Raw genomic sequence first — 18,926 nt, forward strand, 5'->3', positions numbered from 1 at the left:
ATAAAAAATCATAGAAATTGTTGTTGAAACTAGGTGTTGGGAAAATAGCATTTTTGTACAGAATTTCAAAAGTTTCAATAACTTTAAAAGTGTTATGAAAGGCTGGTGGTTTGTTGTGTTGTTTTTTTTTTTAATTTTTTTTTTGGAAGATCATTTTGAGATTAAAAAGTGTAAATTGCTACATGGATCACTACAATTCCTACGCCAGATTTTCAGTTTAGAAAATGATGCCAATGCTGGCTCACAAGCAACAGCTCAGAGCAAAACCGAAGGGGTTGTTCAGCGAGCACTGGCGTGTGGGGAACCTGCCATCCTCCAGGGGCATTCCCCGAGGCAGAAGGACCATGGGGTGGATGAAGCCAGGAGGCTCACAGCAAGCTCCTCCAGCGGGACACATGCTGTCCCACCACTGCACTCACATGGCAGCCTTTTCTGAAGAATGGGCATCACAGCCATCTCTGCCTATTTTCTTGAATCTAGTAGAAAATTAGTAACTTTGAAACCCCTTTGCATTCTGTCATCTCTGGTTGAAATCAGCATTCCTGATGCTACTGGCAGAAGACAAGAGGCAGGCTTCTCCACGCAGAGTTCAGAGTTGTGTAAGCATATCCCTGGGGATAGTGGACTAAAAGCAGATTCCAAAACATATTTCCAAAAGACACGTTCAGCTACTAGCTGTCCTAAGGAGCGAGACTGAAGAAGTCTTGCTTTGCCATCCTACAACCTAGGTCACAAATGAACACTATGGCTCTCTCTGGCCCTAAAATACTTCATAGAATCATAATCACAGTATGGTTTCGGTTAGAAGGGACCTTAAAGATCACCCAGTTCCAACCCCCTGCCATGGACAGGGACACCTCCCACCAGACCAGGTTGCCCAAAGCCCCATCCAGCCTGGCCTTGAACACCTCCAGGGATGGGGCATCCACAGCTTCTCTGGGCAGCCTGTGCCAGTGCCTCACCACCCTCTCAGTGAAGGTATTTTTTTTCTTTCTGATATCTAATCTAAATCTCTTTTAGTTCAAGACCATTATTCCTTGTCTCATCACTACACTCCCTGGGATAAGTCCCTCCTCAGCTGTCCTGTAGCCCCCTTTAGGTACTGGAAGACCACTATAAGATCTCCCTTCTCTCGCCTTCTCTTCTCCAGGCTGAACAACCCCAACCCCCTCAGCCTGTCCATATAGGAGAGAAGCTCCAGCTCCGATCATCCCTGTGCCCTCCTCTGGACTCGTTCTATTAAGTCCATGTCCTCCTCGTGCTGGGGCCCCAGAGCTGAACGCAGGGCTCCAAGTGTACTTATCCCTATTTAATCCTACTTAGGGGAAGAAAATAAATGGAAAACAGACGGACAGGAAGGATCAGAACCTCACTTTTAATTCAACGCATTTAAAGACGAATTACAATTTCCAGACACCTCCCACAGGCTACTCCTGCAGCCCACCCCCCCCAAGCACCGCCCCAAGATGGCGGCGCCCCCTCCCCTGCCAGCCCACCGCGACGTCACCCCCGCACCACCCCTCCCCGCCGGCCGACGGCCGCCGCGACAGCGCGCGGGCGGGCAGCCAATAGCGGGGCCGGGCTGGGCTAAAGTGGGCGTGGCTAAGGCGAAAAGTAGGCGTGGTTCAGGCGAAAAACGGGCGTGGCTAGGGCGAAAAGGGGCGCGGTCGAGGCGCGGGGGGCGTGTCCCGCGGCGCGATGGAGGCGCTGTACTTCGCGTACGGCAGCAACCTGCTGCGGGAGCGCCTGCTGCTCGGCACCGCCGCCGCGCCCTGCGGCACCGCGCGGCTGCAGGTGCGGGGGGGGACCCGGACCCGGACCCAGACCCGGACCCGGACCCGGACCTCGGAACGGCGGGGGGAGGAGGAGAAGGGCCCGTCCGGGTGCCGGGGGGGGGGGTGGGTGGGGTTGTCATGGGGTGTTGGGGTTGTTTCGGGAGGGGGGTTTTGGGGTAGTTTGGGGGGTTTTAGTTGGAGCCGGAGCCTTCGTGCGCGCTGGCTGTGCCACTTCCCTCCTCCCAGCTACCTAACGTCAGTGCGTCAGCCTGGCTTTGACAGGCAGCAGTACCTGCCCGTGGTCTGGGTTTGATGTGGGCTCGGAACCCCGAGCGTGTGGCCGTCAGGGTGCTGGTGAACGGCTGGACCGGCCCCTGGGGGAGCATCGTCCTCAGGATGCCCCTCGAGGACTTCTTGAGGGTTCTGGGAGGGAGCTGGGGTTGTTCAGCCTGGAGAAGAGGAGGCTCAGGGGTGACCTCATCGCACTCTACAGGTACCTTAAAGGAGGCTGTAGCGAGGTGGGGGTTGGTCTGTTCTCCCACGTGCCTGGTGACAGGACGAGGGGGAATGGGCTAAAGGTGCGCCAGGGGAGGTTTAGGTTGGATATTAGGAAGAACTTCTTTACTGAAAGGGTTGTTAGGCATTGGAATGGGCTGCCCAGGGAAGTGGTTGAGTCGCCATCCCTGGAGGTCTTGAAAAGAAGTTTAGATGTAGAGCTTAGCGACATGGTTTAGTGGAGGACTTGTTAGTGTTAGGTCAGAGGTTGGACTCGGTGATCTTGGAGGTCTCTTCCAACCTAGACGATTCTGTTATTCTCCTGGCAAGAAATGATCTGTGTTAGAGAGCATATGAACAAGTTCCAAAAATGTGTAATGAATAAGCTCCTTACCATCTCCCAGACAGATCAGTAAGCTCCCTAGAGCCAGCTATCCTCTGTCCTGGCTGGCAGCTGAGGCCTGGTCCTGTCAAGGGCAAGGCACTTTCAGACACTGCTGGCACATCAAATGCACCGCGTGCCCAGCAGGATCGGACACAAAAGATGTGGAAAACGCTTGGCCTCAAATGGAGGAAAAAACCCAACCCAGTGCTTCAGCTTTCCTGCTGGGTTTCACGTGACTTTTGGGGTTCCCACAAGGAAGCTGTTGGAGAGCTCTCGGTCAGCCGCTGGCTTTTCTGGCAGACGGCTGGCGGTTTGCGATGTGCCTGCTGATGCCAGGGGGCTCCGGTCCGCTGCTTCAAGCTGGAAAATTGCTGGTACTTGGCACTGAGGATGTGTGCAAAGGGTCAGATTGATTTCTAAGCTGCTCTAGGAGCATGTTGGCTTAATAACATGAAAATAGGCTACAAAGCCTCCGTTTTTTGTAAGCCTCCAGTTGCTCAATTTCTGCAGCCTTTTCCCATATGTGTTAGGGCACGTTACAAGAAAGTAACATCTCAGCAAGCAAATATATTAATATATACAGGCATGTATTTCAAATCAAAGTTGTCTTACAGCTTAAAAAGGGGGTGAACAGAACTAAGCAAAGCTGTGAGCTTGTCTAGTTGTTTTTGTTGTTTTTTTTGTTTGTTTGTTTTTGTTTTTTATAATAACTTTTGTCTTTGCCAGTTTTTTGTTTTGTTGTTGTTATCGATCGGGTAGTCTTCCATAAGGCTTTTTTCTTCCCCTTCTCTATGGCTAGTGAAAGGTGTACAAATTGGAAGGGAAACTGGGCCTCTATGAAGTCGGATATGAAATTATACTGGAAAAAATGCAAGAACGAGTTATTGTATTTTGCCTATATGATAATATTTGGTATTGCTTGTATGAAAAAGAAATACTTGATTTTCAAAGCAATGTTTTGACTTGCAGCACTTGAATAAGCTTACTCAAAGAGGCATATACCCTGACTTAAAAATACCCAAAAGTGTTTCAGTTGAGTGATGAGATGCCATGTAACACTGGAAAGTACACAGGATGGTATCATATGCCTGGGCACTTCTATTAGCACATGAGGAAAAGACTTACTGTTTTGGAGGCTTATCATTACTATTTTCCTGGACCCAGCATGGTAGCATTTACGTCTTATAACAGCACCAAAAGTTGTGAAGGAATGGGCACCAGGTAGGCATGTCTTTTGAGGAACGAGAAGAAGGCAGTAGTCAGTTCCCTCCTTCATGGCACACCTCAGATGGTGTTAGCTAACGCTTAGGTGGATGCAGGCCTCTGCAGACCAAGACTTCTACCAACACAGCTCTGCCAGACCTCTCTTCCCTTTGTCCCAAGGCTACAGTTTCTCTTGGGGGGTGGAAGAGGCTGACATCAGCCCCGCATGAGCTGAAGCTGGATCAGATCCAGCCTATGTGACTGTGCGTTCTTCCTTCCACGGCTCCAGCTGACTTCTTGTAGGCTCTGCTTTAGGTGCCCCCTTCCTGTCAAGAATAGCCAACAGCCCTTATCGTAAGTGGAAATTGATTTTTCTGCATTGGTTTCATTTGCAGGATTTTAAGCTCGATTTTGGCCATCATCAAGGCAGGACAAGTCCCGTCTGGCATGGAGGTACAGCTACCATTGTTCAGAGCCCTGGAGACGAAGTATGGGGAGTAGTGTGGAAAATGAACACTAGCAATTTAAGTTCACTGGATAAGTAGGTGACTTAACTTTGCTGTCTTCTGTTACTTTAGAGAGCAATTCAAAAGTCTTCAAAAGCAATTCAAAAGTGTTGTTTGTTTGTTTGCCTTTTTGTAAAAGGCAGTGTGGAAGCTTTTGCTGGGATCAAGAAGACACTTTGGATTTTAATGTGAATTCCCCTCTATAGTACATTTATTGGCTTCTAAAATATTTGAGTTTAAAATTGCCTTGTTTTCAAGCAAAAGCTAATTTAGTGTTTGTTTTTGCCTTTTATAATGATAGCAGAATCATAGGCTATCCCAAGTTGGAAGGAATCCACAAGGATCATCGAGTCCAACTCCTGGCTCCACACAGGACTACTTATTAATTCTGATAATCTTGGTTGGGTTTCTCCTCTAGATTACAAGACTTGCACAGTACCTAATTCACAAGCAATACTTTCTAGTCTTGCAAGCTAGCTGCCCTTTCTTAGTCATCTTTCTTACATTGTTGAATCGATGAATAAGGAGTAGCACTTGCTTTTAGAAACTTATTTTTGGATATGAAAGCAGTTAGCACAAAAAGTACTGGAAGATGTTTTGCTTTAATTATTTTTCTGTAAGTCATTTACCCATGAAGATCAGTGTTCTGTCCTGAATTCTGTTATGTTAAATGTATAGGTTTAATTGCACAGTTTGCTTGAAAGATGTAAGATGCCTGTTACCCATGCATCAGTTACTGGCCGTGAAAGGAATATATGTCCTTTGTAGGCAAGAGGGAGTTGAAGATGGCATTTATGTCCCAATAGAAGTTAACGTCCACACTCAAGCAGGAAAGGTTCTGACCTGTCGAAGCTACCAGATGAAGGACTATGTCCGTGGTCCCCCTTCTCCCCAGTATAAAAAGGTAGGTAGGTGTTGCATCTGGAGAGAAGGAACAGAAATACATAATGCAGTACTTCTGTCCTGTTTAATAAGGACCTTATTTTCGTTAGATAAAAGGCATGAGTAATTCTAATGTAAAGGTGTAACTTAATCCTTGTGCAATCTACTAGTGTAATGATGCTTACTGAGGGCTGCTAGCTCTTAAAGATCGACTAAATCAGTTTTATTTTCTGCTTTAGTTCTGCTTTACATGAAGCCTCTATTTAACTCATGAATTAGTTATGACTGACACCAGGATTTCTGAAGGATGCCAGCTCCTTTCCATATACGCAGCAATTCTCTGTTTGGGAATGAAAAATTAATGCACTCCACACAAAGTACAGAGGGAAGCTTCTGTGGGGAGAATACAGCACCTGGCTTGTAGTCCCAAGGACATGGGTTATTCCTATTGCCTTATAAATTATCTTACTGTCTTCTAATGCACGAGTCCACCTGCCTCTTTTTACCAGATGCATCATCAGTAGATCACAGGATTTCTAGCACCACTGTAGGGCACTGCAGGGTCCTCACTTCATGGCTGGTGAGGCAGAAGTGTTTCAACACTGCAACTCACTGACTCTACAGAGACACACTACCCAGTCACAGAGCAGGCCTGACCTGCTTAGCCTGTGAGATCTGATGCGGGACTAGCCTCAGGTGGCATGACTGCATGTCTGGAATTGTGAATTGTCTGCAGTTGCTAGCAACTGCAGACAGACATCGCTGTAACATGTAGACTTTTCCTACCAAAAGCAAAGAAACAGGGCTTGAGCCTATGAAATCCATGTTCCTCTCTCAACTCCCACAGATCAGCTTCCAGGAGCACAGCGAAGGCCTGCTGCTGCAGGATTTCTTAAGAGAAAGCTTGATTAGAAAGCAGGTGTTGCTGCTTTACAAGCCTCCCCCTTCCTTTCCTGCTTCCTGTCAAAACAGATCTTTAGGGCTTTTCAAGGAATTAATATGTGGAATCTGCTGCTGCATGTGAGCTCTCACTAGTATGCTGTGAGAGCAGACTTCCAATATTGGCAACTTTATCTAGTTAAACATTCTCTCCTGCTGTTGTCAGGGTTGGTTTGTAGTTCTCTTTTTCTCCCCCCCCACCCCACCCTGGCTTATTTGTTTAACCGAAGTTAACCAGACAAGAGGTCTAAAAATTTAGTACAGGTGACTGCATCTGCACACAGCAAGCTACATCCATTTACTGCAAGGTACTTTTTGTGGCAAAGTTTATCCCTTCCAGACACCATATCCTTGGATTTCCTGGTTGTTGAATGTGTGAAAGAATACTTACACTGGTGTCAGCTTTTAAAGTCTCTGTATTTATCTTTCTTCATTTTTATTTGGCAACTTGCTAGTGCCTCTTTCAAGCCTTGGCTCCTACAGCCTCCTCTTTTCCTCTCCCTGTCACTTAGGTTCTCTTGCACTAAAACTTGAGGGTTTTTGGTATGTAGAAGGAAAGCTGCAGTAACAAACTCTAAGGAATCTGTTTTCACTAAGCTAAGTATCTGTTTCTATTACTCCTATAACCTCTTTAGGTATTCACTGTTGTGCTTTGGATTTGATCTGAATGACTGAATTAACAAGTTAATCGTGTCTTGGGCACTTTGGTAGCATTTCAAAATCTTAGGGGTCTCCCTTGGTGGTACCTGTTTTTCTCTTGGTCCTTTCTGTATGACTAAATGTTTGGAGGGATCTCTCCCTCCTAACATTATTGACTTTTTTTTTCCCCCTTTTGACTATAGGTTATCTGCATGGGTGCAAAACAGAACGGCTTGCCGACTGAGTATCAAAAGAAATTAGAAGCTATTGAAACCAATAACTATGCAGGACCAGTGCCAATCTTTGAAGAAATTGAAGCTGCTGTTAAAGCAAGTAAAACAAATTTTGCATAGAATAACTCTGCACTTGCTTGGCCATTCACCTTGATTTAGATCCTTCTCCTCACTGTGCTGATCAGCGGTTTCTTTATTTATCAAGAAAAGATGAGTTTGCTGTGCATCTACAGTAAGCTGTTAGACATAATTTGCCATCTGAAGACAAACTGACATTGATAACATCTTCACTTTGTACGTATAGCTTAAGTACATGCTGAAGCTTTTGCATATTTGTAAATTATCTTTCTGTAACTCTCATGGAGCTCCACACACAAACTTATGCTACATGTCCTGTTTACAGACTTTTTTAAAAGAAAAAGGCCATCTTCATAGGTTTTGGCATCTGTTACCTTCTAAGGAATAAGGGCTGCAGGATCAGGCCCTTTGTTCTTAAGTTACCAAGAATTTCAAAGACTTACTAGAGTGTAAGGTAGACTCAACTCTAAAGCAATACTAAACTTTTTTCTTTGCTGCTGCTTGTAATGGTCTTAAAGCCCAACCTGTCTGAAGCTGTGGAGTTCCCATTTACATAGTTAAAAATATTCCTCTTCTATTAACTATCTCCATGTTTTGAAGTGTTAGCCTGAAAGGCAGCTCACGCCTGAAGATTGCGTTCAGTAAAGAATTTTATTCAAAGTAGAACAGCCTCCCTCTTTCTATGTCTAATAATCAACATAGGTGAACTAGTTAAATACAACCAACAGATTTTAAAGAAATCATTTTAGATATTTGAGGTTTTAAAAATTACTTTAACTGTCTTGTTACTTATCTAGGACTTGGTCTAAAGTCCAGAGGAATCAGCAAGACTTATGTGAATTCATCTTAGCACGTGTCATGGTTTTGTCTGTTAAATCACAGATTAACAGACTTTGCCTTTTTTTCCACAGCTGTGACAATTTTCTACAAAACTGGAAGCACTTGTAAGGTTTACAGTACTTAACCAATCTTTATGGGACTTGGCAACCCCTATAGTTAGTCTTAGGGGACAGGGAAAAACAGGCAACCTGGAAGATGTGAAACAACTGAACCTTGTCTTACCTTCTGTACTGTAAGATATACTCAGTGTCACTGTGTGACTGCTTAGATGGAGAAATGAAAAAATAATAAACTTACCATGTCTTCTCTGCTTATTCTGTTTTCTGTAAACTTCTGCCAGGGGTGTATAGTTGCTGTCCTGATGTCATATGACTGTTCCTGGAGTTGGGCACCACAACTCCAGAGAAAAACATGATACTTTCGGTATTAACACTGTCTGGTCTGAGATTGGAGTAAATAAAATTGCAATTACCAAACCTCTCATGTGCCTATTCAATGCATGATTCAGTAATACGTGTCACTTATATAAGCTGGAGCTGACGATGTGGAACTGTAACTGACAATTTCATTCTCTTTGCACTTTTAATGAGTGAAGTTGCAGTATATGAGGTAAAAGTGCGTGAACACAAGCGGCTCAGCTCCTCGATGCCACAACTGCTTATTTTGCTTTGTCCTTACCAGGCTCCTTGGGCACTTTTGAGGGGGTATTTTACTGTTGCATTGCAAGAAGCAAAGGGAAAGTAAACACCTGGAGGGAGTTGATGAGGGATACTTTATGCCTGATGCTGAGGAAAAGAGGGGAAGCCCGGGAGGCGGTGAAGGCCTCCTCCCTCTCTGAGGTACCGGCGGGAGGCACGGCGGTGGCTGTGAGGGAGAAGCAGCCTTCGGCCATGGCTGTGCGGGGAGGAGCCGCTTCTGGCCGGGGAGGGGGCACCGTGTGCGGGGCGGGAGCGGGCCGGGGGCGGGGGAAGCACCGCTCCTCCCTGCCTGCCCTCCGTCCCGTCTCGCCGCGGTGAGTGCAGGGGACGGGGCGGCCGGGACGGATCGCGAAGGGGGCGCCGCGCCGCCGGCGACATCGCTCCCTCCCCGTGCCCCCTATGGGGCGGCCGCCATGTCGCGGCGGGAGGGGTGGGCGGCGGGGCAGGGGTCGCCGCCGGGGGTGGGGTTTAAGGGCAGAAATCGGAGTTACTGCTGCAAGACTGTGAGGTGTCCCAGGGCCTTGTTGTGGCTCCCCTGGGGGGAACGGGCTGCGAGCCCGCGTCCTGAGGGCAGCGCGGCGGGAGGATGCCTTCTCGGCGTCGCTCGCCTTGGTGGGGCACGGTCCTTGAGCGAGGGGGGAAATAAGTAGAAAAACGTTTACTTGTCGCAAAGCTGCCCGAAGAGCCGTTTGTATGCGCTGACTCACACAGGAGTCATTTAGGCCTCGGTGCCTAATTTTGCCAGTTGACGCGAAAATTAGCCAAAAACGAGCGGGAGAGGTGGGAGCTGTTCACCGCAGCACGTGGGGCTGGCGCTTCGTGGCTGTGGCGAGGGCATGGCAGGAGGGTGGTGGTGGTCTTCCACGCCTGCACCTTGCTGTCGGAGCACTGAACAGTTTCTGACCACGATCTCTGAGCAGCCCACACACAAGATCGCATCCTGCCGGAGTGATGGATGTACAGGCATGATGGAGCAGAGATCTTCAGTGGGTGCAGTGCCTGTAACCAGCCCGGCTTGCTGCTGACAACTGCAACAAGTCTTGGGGAGTAGAAGTAGGAGAGTTGTGAGGTTCAGCCAGTTACACCTTCTGTTACAGACCTCACTGCAAGTTGAACGCGAAAACAGCAAATAATAGTAGAAAAGCAGTTCAAGTTTTTAAATATATTAGTAAATTGTTCCCCTTCTCCTCCACTGAAAAAAAAAAATATATATATCTCCAAGATTTCTCTGACTGAAGGCTATTCCTTTGCTTTTTAATTGTGGCTCCTTCTTATTTATTAAATGTTTTCCTGAAACATACCATAAAGGAGTTACCAGGGAGCCCCATAAAATCTTTTTGACAAGGACTTGGTAACAGGGACTCCAAGCCTGGTAGGTAAAGCTCCATTTGTTTAAAAGTGTGCTATTGGGAAATACAGCAGCAAAACCTGTGAAGGATATGAATATTTCTTTAAAAGCTTCTGCCTTTTAAGCAAAAGCTTGTCAGGTTACCAGATGGAGGTAGAAATTATTTCTTATGTGTTCTTTATTACCTGTTGCTCTTCAAACAGCTAGAGATGGCAACAAAAGCTTACACTAATAGTCAGAAGGTAAAGAGGGGGGAAAAATCACTGAAAGGTGCTGATCTCAGTGACCCAGAGCAGAGCAAAACCACAAGAATTACGATGGCTTTACACCAGTGTGATGTTGATGTATGGCTCCCAGGACATTTATTGATATTCTGTAGCATTGATTATGATAGTTACACAGAGATTATAAATGGGAGTATGATTAATGTGTTTTAACTCATAGATACAGAATATCATTTTAAGATCAGTACAGGGACTCTGCAACCTCTAGGAACGCACCATTTGTGCTATAAAAATAAAGGGTATTTTTTCTTACCTCTGGGAAATAAATAAATTGCATCGCTTCTAGTCAAAACATGCAGACTTTTCATGTAGTATACGTGCCCATTTGCTTCTAACATCTGCACGTTTTTACTGTTCTTGTACTGCGTAAAATTGTTAAAGTTCTTTTAAAGGTGAGGTGACAATCAGAAACAACTCTGAAATTAATGCTGTGTGGAAATAAGTTCTTGGTTATTTGCTATGTTCAAAAATGTTGTGGCACACATGAAATAAAATGTGGATAAGCAGTCTGTTTTCTGTTTCTCCCAGTGGTAGCAAATACTTGAGTTTGGACTGGCCTGACTGAGCCAAGATTACTGTTATTAATGAAAAAGCATGTCAGGATCTCCAGTTCTCCCTCTGCTGTGATGACCCTGCAGTGGGATGGTTGGCACTGTAAGATAGCTTTTCTCAGGAGACAAATCTGACCTGAAGACACAAAGGGCTCAGATTTTCTTGTGAAAGGGGGCACTATTTTCATAGAGCCACCTCCTAAGAGTAATTGAATTACTAATTACTAATTCAATTACTAGTAATTGAATTGAATACTACAAAATAGTCATTTTGATAACTACAGAAGAAATTTACTATTGACTGAGTTTTCAGCTCTTCAGAAATATACTTGTCTGGTCTTAAATTTGCTGCCTCGAAGGACAGCTTTTAATTAATTTGTTTCTTGTGTTGGCTTTGCTGCTTCTTCCTACACAATCTCCTTGGGAGCAATGAGCTCAATGAGGAGTTAATTCTTTAGTTTACCCAAATGTGGAATTCTTTTTCGCTATTCTTTAAGACCCTTCAGCCCCTTTATCTACAGCATTTACATTTAGTAAGACCTTTTTGTGATAAATGTTGGTGCTACCAGTAAAACAGAATACTCTTCGCTGCCAGAGGACTTGCGGCACTGGAAATTGAACAGGCACAGCAGTTTCGTTAGAAGAAAAGCAGGCAATCTTAGTGAAAAGAGGATATGAGAAGGGCAGGGCCAGGAAATATAACCATATATACTTGTGCAATGCCGAGAGTTTAGATAGAGGGAAGTCAGAAGAGCCACTAAATAGAAGTGCCAATACCTTCTCTCGGAAGCTATCAGCACTGCTGCAGGTTATTGACATAGATAACATAAAACTTTGCTGTAAGCACTGATACTTTTGCTGTACCTCTTACTATGACGAATTTCATTTCCCTTTTTCATTTCCTTCTTGATTCCTGGCCTGATCCCCATCTTGCTTCCTCTTTGTTACTCTCAGTTTTGCAGGCTTGTGATAAGGATCCCTTGCTAGTGTTGCTATTGCTTCTCACATCCCTTCAATCCCCACTGATGTTTCATTTGGCCAAGACTGTCTTCTGTCTCATTTGCCTTTGCAGTTGATGGGTGAGCACTCTGCTCTCTGGCTCCTTTTAATTCCTGATAGTCTGTTTTCTGTCCTCTTCGCTTGGCTGAAGCTGTTCTCCTCAAAGAGACTAACTTAATTTCCACTACAGCATCACTGGCAGCCTCTTGAGTAAACCTTTATTTTTACTTTTTCCCATCAGGAACAAGAAGTCCATTCTGTTGGCAGATGCAAAGCTTTGCCCCATAAGTGTCTGTCTCCTTGTCTCCCCATACCAGGCTCCTGCTTTTCCCTGGTATCACTGTTCTTGCCTCTCTCCCTTCCTCCTTAGGTGGTCTGCTGATTCAGGTACTTGATAGAGCTGGCAAATCTTTCCATTTCTCCCCACGTATATGCCCTTTGTACAAACCTCAGTGCTCATGTTCAGCTGTTGCTGTTAGAATCTGTGTTAGGTCTCTCTTTATTGTAACATAGTGATACCCTAAAAAGGATTGTAAGAAGCTCAGGGTGGCTTTTAGAAATGATTTTATTCATTAGGCCTTTCAGAAATGGAATGGCTGTTAAATGAGGCAGTGGTTCTCAACAGAGGATGTTTTCAGACGTTGGTCGGTGCACGGATGTGTCCCCATATTAATGTATGCCTCAGCCTTTTCTTCCAGCATCCCTATGACTAATGCACAGGAATTGGATCCAGCAGTAGGAGTGCCTGAGATAAGAAAGAAAACACTATACACACGCCGTGGACTAGCAAGTGATTGCTTTCAACATACATTTCTAAGCCACATAAGCGTTTACCTTTAAACATGCTAGCTGTGTAAGCTAGCATTATAAAACTAACAGAACCTTGTAAGAGGAGACTCAGTATGTTGTAACCCTGTGATCCATCACTCAAAGAGGCCATTGTAAAGCACCGTGGAAGCTGGGACTCTTTCCAGAAAGAGATGATAGACTTGCAGATAAGTCTGATACCTCATGATGTCAACACGTTGGTCTCCTGCTTCAAAAAACCTGAAGCTAGCAAAGCAGAATTGTGTATGTCCGAATCCTATGGACAGTTTTTCTGAAAGAATAAGCACATTCCCACACTGGCAAGGACTTGTAGGTGCTGCTGCACCTAAAACTGCTACTGTAAAACATTTTTGTGTTTGCTTTAGTCTGGGTAGGACCTGAAGTTTCCTCATGTAGCACTTTGTTACAAACATGCAGGTACCTGCCTTGCTATTAACTGCATGTGCCAGGAGATAGGTCTGTTCCAATACCACTTCAGGCGCTCAGCTCTTCATCTGACGTGACATTTTATTTGTCTGGGGATGGTGGAAATTTTCCATTTTCTTTATGAAAAGATACTGGTGAAAGTTACTGTTTTCTCCAATACTGTCTTTTTTTTTTTCAATCTTGAATTTAATATTACTACAGAAAATATCACTGAGTACGTCGTCATGTGCAGATTTAATATTGCCAGCTCTAGCTTCCCTGTTCTGCCTTTGTGCTTTTTCTCCCTTTTTCCCCTGATGCTTGCCTTCACCGTAAATGCTTTTCTGATTCCTCTCCACTGTCTTGCAATTCACTCTGTGTGAAAGAGTGGCATACCTATGCCAACCCCTTCTAATAGCAACCATGTTCTTTACTGACGTAGACTCACTGAAATGGGGGGCAGGCATATTTGAGACCGTCTGATCTTTCCATATTTTCCATGTTCTTGTCTTTTTGCTGTTTTTTCTTTTTCCTTACCTTCTTCATAGATGGATCTGAAAGAGTAAAGAAAATATTTCTATTTATTTTGTACCCGTGGCAGCACTTGGTTCAGTGTTACGGGTTCCTGGATGTTTGCCTCAGTCCTCACAAACTAGGAAGAAAACGTGCATTAGGATAATGTGGTCCTAGAGCAACCAAAGCTCGCAGGAAATGTTGGGTAGGTGCAGTGTCCTGAGAGAAAAGTGTTAGTGTTTCTGTTGCCTGTGTTTTAAAGGTGACTCTATCTCTTTAACTGAAAGCTTGCAAAAGCTTTAGAGGAAATGATGTTTTCAACATTGTTTGGTCTTCATGATAGAGTTCATTTCTGAAATGTGTTTTCTTAAACAAAGGGATGTGCCAGCATGGCTTCTAGGAAGCTGAGTGACTCAGAAGTCAGCCACTCGATCTGGTGGGTCATGTGCATGGTGCAATGAAAGGTTGATTTGTCTGAATAGATGCAGTCACTCACTCGTGGTAGGAAAGCCAGCTCACTTGGTCACATCGCGTTTGGTTGAAAGAGTTCTGCAGTTTTGGAGTTGGCTGCGATCCCGAACAGTTGTGCCGGGGATTTGCCTGCTCTCAGCCTCTGGGGGGCTCGTCTGTGCAGGTCAGCAACCACACATTACAACCTCTTGAAATCGGAGGAGCTAGGCTGTTTGGTGCTGAAATGTGGTATTTTACACCGCATCTTTCCCCAGCACCAAGGAGGAGAAGCTACGCTAATGCAGACTGCAGCTTCTAGTATGGAACCCCACAGAAGTGAGGTCGTGCCAGTAGCAGCTCACCTAGACGGATCTGGGGCCTGGAAGAAGGCCTTGGCTGTTCCTTGTCAGGGGAGTGCTGGGGACCATTCGGAAAGTTTGCCAGCACTGTCCTGGGAAATCATGGGAATTTTGAAACCGTGAAGCTGGCACTTTTACCGAGTTGTCGAGGAAGGACTTTGTGCTTTGTTTTTATCAATATGTCTATAATCAGCATCTAAGAACGTTCTTCCAAATATCCCTTGACCTGCTGAAGCAGCAGTACTTTTTCCTCTGTTACTGGAGGGTGCCAGAAATTCCTGTCAATCGTGCAAATTCTCATTGTCTGTGTGGAGATCATTTGGTCGTGATCTTGCAAAGTGTCTCCTTTTTGCAAGGGAAATTGCATGTACAAGGTCCATGGCTAAAGAGTATCTAAATGGACTGCCTCTCAAACCTGCCCTGAAGCTGAACGCTTTTCCTTCCTTTAGCTAGGACTGTCAGAGAGTTCACAAGGCCTCACTTAGGAGGACAGTTCCCCTACTGGCAAAATTTTACACAGAGACTTTTGTTGTAACCGAAAACAAAGGGAATTGCTACTATAAATTAATTCCTCCTACAGAATTAATTGCTATGAAATATAATTTTATTCCCTGTATTTCCTTGTCGAGCTATGTTTGGACAGATGCCCTGCTTTGTCTATTGAAACACGAAAAGCTAATAAAAATATTCAATTATGCACGAAGAACAGGCAGTTAACAAAGCAGATGCAAGTGTTGTCGTTTGAGGCAAGCTGCAGTGAAGTATTTATATTACAGGGGAGATTGCCTGCAGTAGTTAATTTTTTTTTTTCCAAAAACCGAACAAATGATTGGAAGTACATGAGGAAGATATTAGGTTGGTTTTTTTGGATAAAGTTGTCAGTGGTGTTTTGCAGAGGCTGGAGGTATTCTTTGATGGCTACTTGAGGGATGTATCTGCACGGGATAACGTTTAAATTGAGGCTCTTTGCAATTACTTTTACAGGCTCAGTAACGTGAAGGAGAGATCGCCTGTTTCCTTGAAGCTAACCCCAAGCTGACACTTCACTACAGACAAACAGTTTGTCAAAGATGAGGCTAGACGGAGCAGCTTCTTGCTATCTCAACTATGGAAGGCCAACTTTGTGCTAACTTGGAGATTTCTGTGGAAAAACCTCCAGGAACAAGCCCTCTGTCCTTCATTGCTTTGCTGAAGATATACCGAGAGCTTCTGGTCAGTAAAATCCAAAACACGCAGTGTTTGATTGACAACTTGATTAACAATGAGTACTTCTCCACCGAGGACGCCGAGATTGTTGTTCAATTTCCAACTCAAGCAGATAAGGTATTATTTTTATTTCACTAGCCAACTTGAACTTTTTGTTACTTTCAACTTTACTGTTGGGTTTTATGGGCTGGATGTCTTTCCCAGTCTTTGTTATTTTGGAGACTCCCCACCCCATTCCTTCTGGACAAGCATCTCTACCACATCTCTTTCCAGCACTGCTGGCAGTGCTTGTAAGCCTGATGGCAGCTGCAAAAACGAGCAGGTTGATAATTGCTGCTCTGTGTCCCCAGCTGCAGCTTTGTCCTCAGATAAGGAGGTGACCACAGTGGCTGTCAGAGTAGCTTGCTGCACACAAGCCTTCATTATAATGTAGAGTATTGCAAGAAAAATCTACTTCAGGACGCCATGGGACAGATCAGCCTGCTCTACAGGAGGAGATGGAAATTAAATATTATTTTAGAAGCTCATCATTGCATGTTGTCCATGTGCACACCCTCCCTTCTCTTTAAAGACTTACAGACATTGTAAATGTCTGTCTGTAAAACTGATATATCCTGGCACGTTGGGGTTTGGAATTCATCTGTGGGCATCAGTAGCAAAAATTAATTCCTGTTCTTTTGATAGGAGAAAATTATCAGATGTGCACAGTTGCTCTTTGCATCGTGACCCAAAACAAGCTCTTCGTTCCCTGACCACTCATGCTGCTTCAGAATAGTATCACAACTAGGGGCAGGCAAGCCATAAAGAATTCAGAGACCTTGGACTTAACTAACGGTGCAGATTTTCATAAAATAATCGTTCTTGCTGGCGAGCTGAAGCGCTAACACAGTGCTCACTGTGTGTAAGGTCAAAGCTGAATAAATGCACACTGTACGATCATCTCCATTTCTTTTTGTTCAGCATAATATACATGATTGTTGTAACAAAGCTGAGGGGGAGGCCGTGCATCAGGACTCTAAGCAGAGACAGGGAGCAGGCCACAATAGTAAGTGAACTGGACTCTGTGGGAGCCTGTCTGGAAGGGTTAAAATTGTTTTTCAGAGCATTCAAATTGTCAAAAAAATGCCATGCTTTTGCTGTGTCCCTGTAACTCACCCTGCTTTATGCTCACAGGAGGCCATAGTATCTAGAAAGCCTTTGCTTTAGAACTGAATTCTTGATTCATTCTCAGCAAGAAGAGGATCCAAACATTCAAATTGGGCCCCAAAATGATTGCTCTGTCCTGAGGAGGATTCGGTACTGGGGTTGCCTTGTACTGGTTGCACAGAGATCAGGCTCTGGTTTGCCTTTGGAAGGATTCACCTTGAGCTGCTCCAGACACTGTTTGGTAGCCATTAGTTTCAATAATAGTTGCAGGCAACAAGTAAATTGTACAGAGATAGCTTGCTGTATTGACTTGCTGTGTTAGAAGAAAGAATTGTAGTTTTTTTGGATCTGCATTAAGATCCAGAGAGAGTTTCTGCCTGCCCCACTGTGGATCTAGCAGGATCCAGAGGTAAATCTAAATGTGACTGGAATATCTACAAATCAGAGGAATGAATTTAGGGCACTGAGAAAACCCCTCCATCTTTTTTGTTTTAACCAGCCTGGGATTTAAAATATACTCAGCCAGGCTGAGCTAATCCTTTGGATTCCCTGTTGAGGAGAAGTATTTATCCACGTTGTTTTTTTTAGCATATGATTTAGCTACAAGTCAGGACCTTAATCTGCAGAGCTGACTTTCTTGCAACATCCAAATACAAGCAGTAAGTGAGGTTTTTGATGGTTGAAATTCAGAGCTAGATTTTGAATTCAAGTTCTTTAAGCACCAGTTTTGATTTTAGTATCTTGTCCCAGTCCAAAAGGGATCCTAAAACAGTCCAGCAGTGTAACAGTTATCACTATGCATCAATGATATTTCACATGTTGTTTCTTCAGGTTCGCAAAATCCTAGACTTGGTTCAAAGCAAGGGAGAAGAAGTTTCAGAATATTTCATCCGTGTCCTACAGAAAGTCACTGATGCTTACTATGAACTTCAGCCTTGGCTGGATGAAATAGGTTACGAGCCTTCAGAGATTATTTGTAGCAGACCTGTGGTAAATACAGATCCAGGTAAGGCCATGCATCTATATCCCTTTCGTTAGATCTGCCCCACTATGTAGGAAGCTCTAACCAGGTGATGGGAGAATAAGAGAGTCTAGGAAGTCATAGCCTGAGAAAATATATGTGAACGTGCTGTGTTTGCTACTAGTGGTAGCCAAAGAATTAAAAGGCACACCGTACAATGCAACAGTCATGTTGATTTAATGGCATGTTTTGCTAAAGTCAAGCTCTTTCTGTATTTGTTTGCGGATATATAGCATGATGGCATATCCACCTTGTGCCACCTACGGTTTATTAGCACCACTGTCTTGTTTTGGCAATGGAATAGCCAGTATGCCATGGTGAGGGCAGTCAAGCAATGAGGCAGGCTGCCCAGAGAGGCTGTGGAGTGTCTGTCCTTGGGGTTTTCAAGATCTCATTAGATAAAGCCGTGAATAACCTTATCTCATCTCATAGAAGGTCCTCTTCTGAGCAGGAGGTTGGACTTCCCAGAGTCCCTTCCAACCTGAATTATTCTATGATCCTAAATGATGCCTTAGACTTAAAGTCAGACTTAAAGTATAGCAGGAATACATGTTTTGCTCTTGAGAGGTTTTTTTGTACTATATAAATACAAGAATTACTTTGCCTCCATCAGAAGTGAAGCTTCTGTTGCAATAAAAGCCCAATGCTACATTGCACAATAACTAGGACTTTCATTTTCTGTGTCAGCCTAAAAAAGATCTTTTGAGATGCCTGCTTTCTAAAGGACATGCTTTCTATTTGCAATAATAAAAATTACCAAACAAGTTAGGAAAGAATGACCACCTGCCTGATAGAAGTAAGAGGTAGAATATAAATAGAGTAAAAAGGCAGATGCCAAAACTAATCTGTGACCAAAACCCCCTGCCTTTGCAGAGACAAATCTTTAACAAAGGTTCAAGGGCTTGACTTAGAGTCTCAGCTAAAGTTGGAAGCCTCTTAATGCAGTGCAGTGTCTTGGAGTCAGTACTGGTTTTCAGGAGACGGTGACTTACACGTTACCTCTTTCATCAGTAATTTCATTAGCAAATCTCTGATTTTTCCAAGAGACTAATGATGGCGGCCCAAAGCCATAGAAGTAATCTGCCAAAGAACTGATTTTACAGAAGAATTATTTTAACTTATTGCCCCTCGCAGTTCCCACAG

At 44.4% G+C, this 18,926-nt stretch overlaps 3 protein-coding genes across 4 annotated transcripts in view; 2 read left to right on the forward strand and 1 right to left on the reverse strand.

The window, feature by feature from the left end:
- RPL14 (ribosomal protein L14) overlaps positions 1–18,841 on the reverse strand; it is a 70,361-nt gene extending 51,520 nt beyond the window's left edge. Inside the window, exon 1 of the mRNA XM_050708701.1 lies at positions 18,834–18,841. Within this exon, the coding sequence (XP_050564658.1) occupies positions 18,834–18,835 (2 nt within the window). The 5' untranslated portion in view covers positions 18,836–18,841. The remainder of the gene's footprint in view (positions 1–18,833) is intronic.
- Positions 1,665–8,456, forward strand: GGCT (gamma-glutamylcyclotransferase). The gene is made up of 4 exons (XM_035549689.2): positions 1,665–1,794; positions 4,254–4,399; positions 5,133–5,268; positions 7,028–8,456. Exons 1-4 carry the CDS (start codon positions 1,699–1,701, stop codon positions 7,175–7,177), a joined length of 528 nt encoding a protein of 175 aa, XP_035405582.1. The 5' UTR covers positions 1,665–1,698; the 3' UTR covers positions 7,178–8,456.
- The window catches only part of NOD1 (nucleotide binding oligomerization domain containing 1), a 28,086-nt gene continuing 18,067 nt past the window's right edge, over positions 8,908–18,926 (forward strand). Inside the window, exons 1-3 of one of the 2 annotated variants that reach the window (XM_035549688.2) lie at positions 8,908–8,987; positions 15,395–15,733; positions 17,594–17,768. In XM_035549688.2, the coding sequence (XP_035405581.1) occupies positions 15,518–15,733; positions 17,594–17,768 (391 nt within the window). In that variant the 5' untranslated portion in view covers positions 8,908–8,987; positions 15,395–15,517. The other variant, XM_050708699.1, reaches the window with a different exon arrangement.

The sequence above is a fragment of the Cygnus atratus genome, chromosome 2 (genome assembly GCF_013377495.2).
Source record: "Cygnus atratus isolate AKBS03 ecotype Queensland, Australia chromosome 2, CAtr_DNAZoo_HiC_assembly, whole genome shotgun sequence".
Lineage (NCBI taxonomy): Eukaryota > Metazoa > Chordata > Aves > Anseriformes > Anatidae > Cygnus > Cygnus atratus.